The 13,282-nt window shown below is 37.3% G+C and overlaps 1 protein-coding gene across 1 annotated transcript in view; it reads left to right on the forward strand.

Annotated features, from left to right (window-relative positions):
* The window catches only part of plpp2b (phospholipid phosphatase 2b), a 31,413-nt gene extending 27,430 nt beyond the window's left edge, over positions 1-3,983 (forward strand). Inside the window, exon 6 of the mRNA XM_007233278.4 lies at positions 74-3,983. Coding sequence (XP_007233340.1) covers positions 74-226 — 153 coding nt within the window. The 3' untranslated portion in view covers positions 227-3,983. The remainder of the gene's footprint in view (positions 1-73) is intronic.
* The last annotated feature ends 9,299 nt before the right edge of the window (positions 3,984-13,282 follow it).

Raw genomic sequence — 13,282 nt, forward strand, 5'->3', positions numbered from 1 at the left:
TAAAATGTGTCATACAGTGTCTCAACTTTTTTTTATTGGTTGTACTAACTTGGTTTCTCTCTCTTTTATCCAGGTGAGATTTGTATCAGATTTCTTCAAGCGACGTCCTCCGACCCAGTGCTCCAGTCCAGACACGGTCGAGAGCGACGTGCTGGAGAGAAAGCCTAGTCTTCAGGTGGGAGAGATGGAACAGAACAATCATTACGGCTACCATGGACATGCGTGAGAGACACTTCCACAACCACTCAGACTACATCTCCCACAAACCACTGAAGCGACAGGAGGCGTGGCTGCACGAGACTACTGCAGTGGTGGACTAACCTTCCTTTAAAAACACAATCTGCAATGAGTCTCACTCTCTCCTGTGTGTGTAATTTTTTAAACTCAGTAATCTATTCAATATTCACAGTACTTAACAGTTTTAGGTTATCAGTTCTTATTTTATTTTTTGTAAGACAAATTAGGGCCCAACAAATGTTAATGGATGCTGAGAAGAATTTCTCTCATACCTTAGAAGAGAAACGAGCAAAAATCCCAGCAAAATGTATTTATTGGTTTATATGGCACTTTAAAGTGACTGCCGGGTTGGCGATTACACGAGTAAGCACAACCAAGCATCTAAATGTAATCTTTAATATGACCGTGGCATGAAATAGCATGGCACAAAAAAGAAATAAAGGAAATAAACTAGTAAAAACGTATATAATACAATAATGCTGAGAAGCTCAAAAGCAACAAAATATGTATGTTATTTAAATCTCTGTACGTTTCTTTTTTAAAACATTTCTTGTTGATTTAACATAAAGAAATGTGAAAAACCAAAACTGACAATCATATCCAATGAAGGACAATCATATTAGTTAATAAAGCACTTTTTAGAGCAGCTGACCTTGGTTTTTGTAATTTTAGGTTGTTTAATATGATTATTAGTCACATTTTTTAAACATCTACATAGAAATTTAAGCCCAGGTTCTCATTAAACTACATTTACAGCAGATCTAATCCTACCTAGCTTTACCTCCTGTTGAGGTATGTTGGTGGTAGTATCCATTCTTTAGACTATGTTCACATTGCATGCACCAATAGTCAATTCAGATTTTTGGTTCAGTTCGGATTTAGGTTTAGACCTTGACAGTTCAGATTCATTTATGTACATGATCTGTATCTGTCTGTAATGTAAATGTGAATGAATCAGTCCCTGAATTGATACGTGCTGCCAGTGCTGGCAAAAACATGCAAAAAATCTGATATGAGCGTTCACATTTCTGATCTGGGACCACATATGAAAGTCACCCGAATCTAATATTAAAAGATGGACTTTTTTGAAATGTCCACATAGGCCTCAAAACGTCAGGTCTTTGTAACAAATCTGATTTGAGTCACTTCCGCTTAGTAATGTAAACGCAACCTAAATGTACAAAGTGTACAAAGAGTTTTTGTGCAGTCTCGCTACCTCTTTATTAGTTGAGCTGGAAATTACTTTAAAGCTGGAATAGTTGTTGTTCTCTGCTTTGGATCTTTGTTTGAGTCTCTCTTTTATCTTAAACTAGAGCTGGGGGAAGGTTTACGTGGGCTTGTATAGGGTGGAAAATGCAGTGCTGTGGTTTTAGACCCCTCTCCAGCTGCTTTTAATATCGTAGCAGCAGCAGCCGTGGTTGCTGTTCATGTTAGCGTCACTAAATGTGCCTTATTTTCTGCACCTTGGTTGGACTGATTGTTGGAAAGAAGCTATAAATACTATATATAATTGCTGGCAAATATTTGTTCAATGTTTAAGCCAAGATAATACCACTATTTTGTACTTGCTTTTTTTTTAAGTGTTGTAAAATAATGCTGTTTTTTTTTTTTTTTTTTTGGTAAATTTTGAACCAAAATGCTTGTTGCTCTATTCTCGTATCTTTATGCTGACAAGGTTTGTACCAAAAAAATACAACGGCTTCAGTGTGTATACATTCCATATTCTATAATATGTAATGGCAGTTTCTTTGTAATTCTGTTGTACTACGTAAAGCTGGGGTTATACTACACGATTTTTGCCCTGATTCTCAGTCTGGCTGTTGGAGTCAATAGTTGGAGAGTGTCAGTGATCCAACTGATTTATGTCCCATGATTTTAATGTGTCCTATTAACAGCCAGTGAAACTCAAACAGAAAAATCAAACTTGGAAAGTCTGGGGTTTTTTTGTGTGTTTATTTTTTTTACTCCAATTTAACTACCACGTATGAAGCTGAAGTTAGCTTCTTATTTGGCAGGTTTTATTAAGAAGTTATATTCCCCTTTAACCCCTTAAAATGCCTTGTCCTGTATACAGGCTACAGGTGTAGGTGATACAAAACCTATTTTTTCTGCAGTTAAAATAACTTAATAAATTACATAATAACTTAATAAATTAAGGGGTTTAAAATCCCCTTCAGGACACTTTGAGAAGCTGCCTGTTTTCTCTCTACTCCACTTAATAATTCCAGATCAGTAATAGGAATCAACCTAAATTCTGCATGTTTGAATAGATGTTAAAAACTAGACAAACATATTTTGTATATTGAAATATTGATTTTAAAAGTTTAAAAGTTCAGGAAATGTCATTATATTTTTGACATTAACAGATTTACTTGTATTCTTTTATATTTTCTATTACAATTACAATGATGATTTTTAGTAATGTTCCTTATCAAACATGAAAGCTTTTAATCTAATGCTTAAATATAAATCCTCAAGATTTAGTGATTAATATCAGGCAGACTTTTGACCAAAATCTTGGCCTGTTAAGGGTTTTTTTAAATGATGCATCAAAGCTATATTCTAGTTCCTATTATACATCTGATACTGCAGCAACATTTAAGGTGGACAGGAAGTTCTCAAGCCTCACTTGTAGAGGGTAACCTCAGTGCACTGCCACGCGTCCGGCATGGTCTGCATAATGCACAGACCTACTGACCTCGTTTTTTCACCCACAACCTCACCCAAAGCCTTTTGTATACTTTATTTGGTTGTTTTTTTCAGCACAAATGATCACACAAAGGATGCTGACAGCAAGCTGTTGTGACTCCATGTTTAGTTTGCCTCTCCTAGGTATAAAGCAAAACTTTTTGGGGGGGTGTATTTAGTACATTACAGCAGGTTGGTAGTTGGTATTATATAATATCTAGTCTAGTAGTTGGTTTAGTGTGAGATGTTGGGCATTGTTTTCAGGAAAACTCATTCTATAGTTTACACCATTAAAAGTCGTGTAGTGAACCCAAAGCTTTAGGTAACAGCTCTGTACCTAAGACAGCTGCTTTGTAGATGCAGCTCTGTTCAATCTATTGTGACATGTTTGGCACTTTTATTGACATTCCAGCTTAAATGATGTGTTTTGTCTTGATTTCTATCTACCTTAAGGCCGATTTCATCATTTGCCTGTTCTGGTTCTTACACGTTACCTGCAGAATTTAGCAGGAAATGTTTTGCTTACCTGTTTAAGTCTGCTTGAAGACAAATACTATCTGCAAAGTATACATGATTAATTATACTCTATGATTTAATAGATATACTGTATATGTATGCTTGTATTTGTTTGCATTGCCTTGTTCCACGTCTACTCAAATATATTTAAGGATATCTGGACTGCAAGTGTCTTAACAGTTGATGTTACCTGTGCCTTCAGCAGCAACATTGCTGTGTTTCTGATAATGTGGCCAAATGTTGGTCCTGTGCTGAGTCTGAGAATGCAGCTGTATGAATGGACTCATGTCAGAAGACTGAACGGCCACCCTAAGCTGCAAGAAGAGAGAGATCTGGAACCTGTACTGGCACAGCGTCACTCTTTATCCAATCAGAAGAACTGGAAAAGCACACAGTCACTTGTAATAAAGTTTCCAAACTGACTTTGACATGCAGGCCATGCCTTTTGCTGTGCACAGAGTGAATTCATAGAGTTTTGAGAAAACATTGAGTTTTTTGTATTGAATGGGTTGATTTGCAATAAATAGATGGTATGCTTGGAATGTGTGGTGTCTTACTGATTTTTGCGCAGATGTGTAGCATAAACGAGAAATAGCTTAAACAGGAAACTGCCAATCAAATCATAATTGCACAGAATTTCTGTCATTATACTTACACTGACATGTCAAATGTCAGGGGACAGAAAAAAGTATCAGGTCCCATGAAATCTTAAGAGATTTTCTCCCCAATTAACACAGCCAATCACCCAACCCACTCATTAGGACTTCTTATATCACTAGTGATGCCCCAAAACCAGGAGGGTGAAGACAAATGCAAATGCCTCCTCCAATACAAGTGAAGTCATGCTTTGCCTCTTTTTGAACTGCTGCTGATTTTGTATTGCCGAGAAGCATCACAGCACATTTGGAGGAAAGTGCAGTGACCCGGTTCCGATACATCAGCTCACAGAAGCCTTGTGCTAAGCGACATCACCCTTTTTTGGAATGATGTGGGAGGAGAGAGAGACGTCTACCCACCCAGAAAGAGCAAGGCCTATTGTGCTCTCTCAGGGCTCCGGTAGCCGATGGCAAGGTACATGAACAGGATTTGAACTGGCAATCTCTTGATCATAGTGGTAGCGCTTAGCCTGCTGGACCGCTCGGAGTCACTGGTTGTTTCCAATTCTTGATTTGTGAATTCTAACCTGAAAGTTTCCAGGTTTGAAGAATGTTAAATGCCTGCAACTTTGGAAATGGAATGTCCCATCCATCTGGCACCCACTAATAGACCTCACTTTCCCTCAATTAACAAATCTACACTTATGCGAGGATATCTGACTCCCTGCAGGTTACTCATAATACTTTATTGATGTCAGATATGCATGTTTTACCTTTGTTTAAGAATTTGAGGGGGGGGGGGGGTTATAGAACATTGGTGGGAAACTGAGGGTCAAATTCCAGCTGTTCACTGATTTCCCTGCTCTAACACACTGGCTCCGACTGCTAATTATATATATAAGTTGAATCAGGTGTGCATGAGCAGGAAACGCAAAAAATATGCAGGAATCTTAACCTCCAGCACCTCTCTAGTTCCTCTGTAATAGAGTATCTGCAGGTATGAGGAAGTTAAGTTTAAAACTGTTCCATACCACTGAGAAGCAAAAGCTTGGACACACTTAAAAGTAAGTAGATTTTTTTTTTTTCATTTTAAAATGTTATGCCATGTAGATTTATACTAAAGTCTTCCAAAGTATGAAGAAAAACATATGGAATTGTTTAGTAAAAGTGTTAAACAAGCCAGACTATGTTATATATTTTAGTACTTACTTGAATTTCTTGTCCTCTTGATGTGTGTTGAGAGCATCAGTTGTGTTGTGAAGAGGTAGAGTTATTATGCAGTGAATAACCTTTCAATAATATTCAAATCCATATTTTGGCAAGAACTAATCAACTAAGTAAAGAATAAATACTTTAAGAAATGTCTGTCAACCCAAAAAAAAATTTAACAGCTTTAAAATTATTCTCAAGTGCAGTCACAAAGACCATCAAAAACAGTATGATGAAACCATCCTTTCCCCAGGAAAGGAACACCAAAAGTTACCTCTGTTGCCAGGATAAGTTTATCAGATTTCCCAGCCTCAGAACCTGCAAGTTAACAGCACCCCAGATAAGAGTCACCTAAATGCTTCACAAAGTATTTTGATTTGTTTAACACTAAGTTACTACATGTGTGTTTTGTGTTCCTTCTTAGTCTGCATGACTTTAGTATTAATTTAGTATCAAAACATATATAAAATTCACTTTTTTCTAATTTGCTTCAAGTATTTCTGAATGATGGCATCAATGAAATGAAATCAATTAGATAGATGATGTATAAACAAGGTCCACTGCTTTGTTCTCATGCTCATGATGATCACAAGCCATCAAACCAAACTGAACTGCTTGAATTTTTGCATCATGAGTGGCGTAAAGTTATCCAAAAGAAGTGTGTAAGACTGGTGGAGGAGCATGAAAACTGTGATTAAAACCAGGGTTTTTCCACCAAATATTGATTTCTGAACTCTTAAAACCTGAATATGAACTTGTTTTCTTTGCATTATTTGAGGTCTGAAGCTCTGCATCTTTTTTGTTATTTCAGCCATTTCTTATTTTCTGCAAATGAATGCTTTAAATGACTATTTTTTTATTTGGAATTTGGGAGAAATGTTGTCTGTAGTTTATAGAATAAAACAACAATGTTCATTTTACTCAAACATATACCTATAAATAGCAAAATCAGAGAAACTGATTCAGAAACTGAAGTGGTCTCGCTGTATGTCTAGCTGGTTGCTGTTTTTCCTTTGCACTGTAAAGTCGACCAGTTGTGGCAACTCCAACTAAAACACATACCACAAAACCACATAACAGTTACAGACGTGGAAACTTTTAAAAAATGAGGAATATTGGAGCTGATGGATTTGTTCTTTGTTTGTCGACATGAAGAAGGCTACAAATTTCCAAAGATTAGAGATTCAAGTTTTAGTTTAAATTGTATTAAATTGAGTTTTGAAATTAGACAACAAAGCTGATGCCAATCCCTGACAGTTGGGTTTGATTAGTGCTGCTGAGAAGCCAGAAATAATCGTCTGTCTAGTAAAATCACTCTGCTTCTCTTAAATGAGGCGCCCAGTGGACTGCACAGGGTTTAGACTGTTATAATTCAAAAAGCCTGGTCTGGATGATCAAAGACCTACAAGAACCCAGAGATCGTATCATGGTGTTTGGCCTCATGTGGAACAAGCAGGTGTGTAAATCTAGGTGACGGATGCATGAGATCATTGCGTTTCATTCCCTGTGTTGAATATTTCTATGGATGGCTCGTTAACCCTTTTATACCTGAATTATTTACAGTATAAATAGCAGTAATGCTTTTTTCTGTCTGTTATGCAAACAAAAGAAAGACACTATTATATATTCTAATATAAAATGTATATAAACATTAAATCCAATTAACTAAAATAAGTAACAGATTTTTTTTTACCTCTATTGGATTGGAAGCCTATGCCATGACACTTTATTTTAGATTTGATATTGACCTTTTTGTTTACGATAAATGATAAAAAGTTATTGAAATTAGCTCTTTTAATTTGCCTCCTTTGCTCTAGTGCTGTTTTTTTTCAGTGCAGTGGGCGGGGCTAAGGCTTTTAAACTTTTTCATTGGCTCGTTAATAGTCTATTCTTTTTAACAACAGGTCTCAATTAGTGTTATGTGCATCTAAACATTTGAAAAATAAGAAAATACATCATGTCCATTGTAATGGACACAGGGTCTGAAAGTGGTTAAGGAAATAGTAAATGAGAGATTCAAATACACCCAAATTCAAAAATGCCCACATGTTCACAAGTTTAGACACAATTAGAAGCCAAACCTCTGAATCTTATTATCTGTTCTAATTAGATCTGGGATTTTCCACACTAAACACCCTTTTCTTGCTGAGACAAACAATTCCCTGGCCTTGGTTTCAGTTGAACCCATGTGTGGAGTTTTTGTGGGCTGGTGATATCATGATAATGGCTGGTGGCACTCAGAATGCTGTTGGGTTGGGAATGTTGCGGGAAGTAAATATAGACCCCAAAAAAACGACATCCTACAGAAAACATCCAGCAATGGAAACTCGGTAAACGGTGGCGTTTCCTGTAGGTTTACTGCCCCATTTAAGTCCCACACACACACACACACAGAACAAGCGGGAACTGAAAGCTGTAGCAGTAATGCCTGACTGAACTCAGATCTGCCAGTGTTTTCAGTATGGAAACCACAGGGCATGTGTGAGCTGGTTCTAAACCTTCCTTCCTGCCTGAGCGTTCTCATCATGAGACGGCTGGGTATTATACGGGACATCACGCTGGTCTTTCTATTGTTCTTGTTTGTCTCGGGCTACATGTTTATTTTGGGGGTTTCTATTTTGTGAGGTTTGTGTTTACGACTGTGTGTGTTTATGTGGTTATGGGGATTTTAGTGCTATGTGAGGAACTGCTTCTGAGAAGCTCTCGGAGACTATATGCTGTGTTTAAATTGTAAGAAATGCTGCATAATCAGTCATGTCAGTCATGCATGAGGCAGTCATGTCTGAATCAAAGTTTAGTAAACTAGCCTGCTGTTTAAGTGCTGAAAATGCTAACAGCTAATGACAACACAGCTACAGCTACATACATCTAGTAGTGAGCTGTCTATACCTCTGTAATGTCAGGATGTATTCTTTCCTTTTGATTTGAATACAGGGACCTTAATCACTATGGTGTTTTGTAAATGAGATCAGCAAGGCATCAAGTCAGCATGTCTTGCAATAAGAACACACACACACAGCTGGAACATACCTGTCAAGCCTTTTTTTTATTTACTTTAATTATATGTTTTGAGCAACCATACAGCAACTTAACCAATAGTGTGCCAATGTTTAAGCAAGTTTGAGAAAAGTATAAAGAGAAAGAATGTTGCAAAATAATTGCTAGTTGATTTTTATACATGTGTTGTGAATGTTGCGAAATTATTTTTTTAATAGTTCAGGGCTAGTTTTAGGGTTTGTTAGTGCAATTTGGTGTGATTTATTATTTAGAAGGGGTAGAAGAGATGGTTGAGCTGGAGAGAGAAAAAATGTGGAGAGGACTGAAATTAACTGAACTGATCGGGACTGGACTGAAGTATTAATGAAAGATTGTTAATTGTGTAGGCCCCTTAGGACTAATATTTATTTATGGAATATATCTGGTCCATGTCCTTTTTGTAAAAGCTACTGATGAATACTATTTTTAGTTCACCAACAGTCATTTTGCAGAATTTGCGCACCCATTTGTTCAATTTTAAATCCATTAAATAAATATATATCATATAAAAGAGTGCATTCCTGCCAAAAAAGTGAAGATTTCATGTAAATATCTAGAAAAGGTTTTATTTAGACTGTATTATAAGAATTACATATGTAGAAATATCCACAGCATTTCAGTGTCAACAAAGGTAGACCTATTACATTCTGATAACCAAATTGTAGTTTGTAAGTGGTTCACATGTGGTTATTTTAGATTTCTTGTAAACCTGTCTTAAAATGTAAGGGATACTGAACCTTGGTTGGGCTAGTAGGATGGCTTGAAGCGGGCAGCAGAAAATTTCCCTTATTTTTAAATCCAAAACTTGACAGGTATGAGCTGAAACTCTCTAAAAACAGAATACAGAGGAAGTAAACAATGGGTCAGTTAGCTAACTCTTGATTTTTATAACTTTATAACTTTAATATTTAGAGCTTCTCATAAGCTGCACTTCAAAATGTAAGCTGCGGATGATCGGTAGAAAAATCCTTCTCAGACGCATTTCCAGACTTCCCAATTCTCCCGGAAGTTATGGGAGTCTACCACATATCAATAATAATAATCCCTGATGCCCGCAAATCAGAGACAATCTCCTGGAATCTAGAACGAGAGCCAAAGAGTGAACACAAATGTGCACACAGGCGACACAGACGTTTTTCCTCCAAACACGTGTGGAAAGAGAGGGAGCGGGAGAGAAAGGCGCTCATGTGTATATTCATGAAGCACATGCAAAACATAGAGGATTCTGATTGTCCTGTTCTCTGCAAAGAGTCTGTGAGTTAGCCAATCAGTTTTTAGTGTTGGTGTTTTTTTTTCCCTCCTGGACGGGATGCGTTCAGGAGCATCATGGCTCCCATCAAAACTCATTTCTCTTCTGAATTCTCTGAGTTAATGTGACTATATAGCTAAAAGGGAAAGTTCTATTATCCTTTGGTATCGTTTGGTGTGTGTGCGAGGGTTTTTTTTTGGCAGGGGATGAAGGTCCCGGGTACCTCCATGAAATACATTTTTGCAACTTGGTATGTCTGCTTCTCAGACCCATTTTTTTGGCTGTATATGAAGGGTTCTTCAGTTTGGAACAGAACAGCCATCTTTGACATAGCAGCAAAGAAATGCTGCCCGGCTACAGTCCCGGCTTTAAAACTCACTTTTTGAAAACCATTGAAAAACTTCAGTTTTACGTTAGCTACAAATACAAGTATTACAAGTATTAGCTTGTATTTTCTATCATGTGTAAAAAAAAATACTTTTAAGATGTGTATTGCTATTGCCCAATTCTGCGTTTTATTTTATACATACCTCATACAGTTTTGCTTTATTTAAGAATAAAATAAAGCCGCTGTGAGGTTGTAAAAATACATTGACTCAATTTCCCCAAATTTCTACATAGTCTAAACAAATTAATTTAGAGTGGCTTGAGAAGAAATGGTTCACTTTAGAGAAATGTACAGATTCAGTAATTCTGACAGAAACAAGGGATAATATACACAAATTACAAATACAATAAAAAAGACACCAGTTTTGAATCAAAAACCACCAGTGAATCTACACAGTATCTTCTGAGATTTTGTATGGAATGAGGATGATGCAAAAAAACAATAGGGGAAATCCAGCTAGCTTAACCTGTTTCTTGTAAGCCCTGCCTAGCTTTAAACATTGCAAAAAAAACATACTGTAATTATTCCCAAATCTAGCTAATGTTGCTTGATTCTCTGGGTCCTCTCAGTGTTCAGTCAGTAAAGTGAGCACTTATATTTAGTAGTGACCCGTCTATACCAACCGACAATCAAGAATGAATCATCATTCCAGACTGCTGGTACCACAAAAATGGCAAAAAAACACCCCTAAAAAGTCAATTGTGAATGCTGTATATTGTCAATGAAAACAAAAATCAACTTTGATCAAATTTTAATCTGGCAATCCAGTTCCATGCATTGTGTGCAAATTAGTAATGAATGAATTGATCGATTAAAAAGTAATGCTCCAAAAAGACTGGCTATTAACCTTTTTTATGTCCATTGACTTCTACTCAACGTTAAACTATTTTTTAATTTACTTCTCATGTATAATTGCCATTTTGTAGAGACAAGATTTTGAACTGAAAGTTAAAAACATGGCCTGTGCAAATCTCACGAACATTTAATGTTCAGAAAAGAGTAAAGGAACGTTGCTCAGTTTAATCAGAAATACCAGGGTTAGTTTAGAACCAGTCATTCATGCTTCCTGTAGCAGTGTTGTATTTCACAAAACCACAAACGAGATCTTCAAAAGAGATTTAAATATGATTTCTGTAATTATCTTTGTCAGTTTGTTTGCTAAAAGAAAAATGTGTGTAGTGTAAAATTCTACAATTAGATGATATCCTCCTGCATGTGCCATTACCCTGCCCGCATACTCAGCAGTATGTAAACTGATCATGAAGTGTTACTTTAGAGGGAACATGGTTGGGAACATCCACATCTGTGTTGTGAGGAGTTATCTTGTGAGTGTCTTTGGCAAGGCATTGTGAATTATTGGAATTTGAGCAAGACCTGGTGGTGGGTGTCAGATGGATGGGGCATTCCATTTTGGAAGTTGTGTGGGCATTTTATAATACTTGAATAATGGTGTCATGTAAGTACCGAAAATACGCCATAAGCTCTATTCAGATGGGAATCATTTTCTCAGGGGGTCTTGGGGTGATTTTCTCTTTTATGGGGGTCCTCTGTGATTTTATTACCGTCCAGAATGACCACGTATGTATTTTTCTCAGATGTCCTCTGAGAAACTTACAGGCTGAATTTTTTTTTACCAGTTTTCGCTGAACTCTAAGATCCTCCGGTAATTTTAGTCCCATCCAGATGCACATCTCTTCTTGCGTTTAATAATATAGCTATTTGTTCACTTCCATGCACTGTAATTACACTTTGGGTGCACGTTTCCACAGAATTCCACATAAACACAACAGTGGAAATGGAGAAGCTACTGAACTGCCTAAAAAACTCACTGGTCCTCCTGTTTTTTCAGTTGCAGTCCGGATGCAAGAGTTTTATCACTGAGTAGAAGAGTGAAATATTTTTTACAGACGACCCCCTGAAAAACTAATCCCATCCGAATAGTGCTATAAAAGGCTTTACTATTCATTGCACCTTCAACTGTTTATTGTGACCTGCGATGTCTGGCTAGAACTGTCCATGCAAACAGACAAGCGACTTACATCCACATCAAGTGCATTTCTTTAGCTTTTTAATACTACATGGCAAAAGCCATGGAACACAATACTTGGGACTAGTGAAATAAAGACTGATTATTTTTTAAATATAATTCATTCATATGTTTGCTTTTGAAACAACTCTTCTGTGTTTGAACTGAAGTAATGTTTAAAACATTGTTCAACTGATGATTCTCTTATATGAGTACAGTGGGTCATGGTAGAACTTTGAGCACTACTTTGGGGGTCATTGGAACTGCATTTGTTGGAAGTGATTAAGCTCTCATTACTAGTGATCTAACCTCATTTCCTTCTTCCCCTTCTCAACTCCTCTATCCCATTATTTTCCTTTGACCTCCTTTAGGCCCTATCTAAAGACGTACTCCACTATTGTAAGTCGCTTTGGACAAAAGCATCTGCCAAATGTAATGTAATGTAATGAGTTGTGATACGAGTCCAGAACCGTCCTTACACCAGTGAAGAAGTAAAAACTGATACTGTATTAAAGAGAGACCAACTCTCTGTTAATAATTCCCTCAATTTCAGAAGAAACAGTCGATGAGGAAATGTCTACACACCTTTTGACACATATCATAGTTTAAATGAGTCCAATTAAAACACATGCGACCTAAAAAGCTTTGTTCCCTGCAGGGCCTCACTGCTGCCAAAGGAAGTCAGTCTGCCCTCTCTCTGAGCTGCTGCAGGTAGGAATGACTCTGACACTGACGTGGCTTAGACCAGCGAAGGTAAACACAGTTGAGCGTGGATCTGTCCTCCTACCGCATGCCCGTTTTGGACAGGAGTGGAGCCTGAGCCTGGACGGACAATGCTGCACTTCTTTGGGCCTCGAGAGCGGCAGCGTCTGGCTCGCAGCCATCCCTGCTACAACTCTGTCGACAGATTTATATATGTATGTATTTATACACATTCGTTCTGTGAGGCTCCCTACACAAGGGGCTAAGCATGGTGAGCAGTCATAAATCTTTAAGGACGACTTTCGGGGTTAGAACAAACAACCATCTCCAACACAAGGCCACAAACGCAGGGTTAACACCTCCTTTTAGAAGGCGTGGTGCATGCTGGGTGATGACAGGGGCCTTCATGGGGAATTCTGTAGTTTTAAAAAGATGCACGATGAGTGAACAACACAATAGATTCAGCAATGCATCATCTATTCCATGTGTTTTAACCCCAAAACAATTATTACACTCCAGTTCTTATTGCTTGTAGTGTCATGTTTGGAAACTTGACTTGGAAACAGCCGCCACCCAGACTATTAATTAACACAAAAGAAATCATGTTGTAACTTAAAAGTGTTAAACAAACCAAA

The sequence above is a fragment of the Astyanax mexicanus genome, chromosome 16 (genome assembly GCF_023375975.1).
Source record: "Astyanax mexicanus isolate ESR-SI-001 chromosome 16, AstMex3_surface, whole genome shotgun sequence".
In the NCBI taxonomy this organism is placed as follows: domain Eukaryota; kingdom Metazoa; phylum Chordata; class Actinopteri; order Characiformes; family Acestrorhamphidae; genus Astyanax; species Astyanax mexicanus.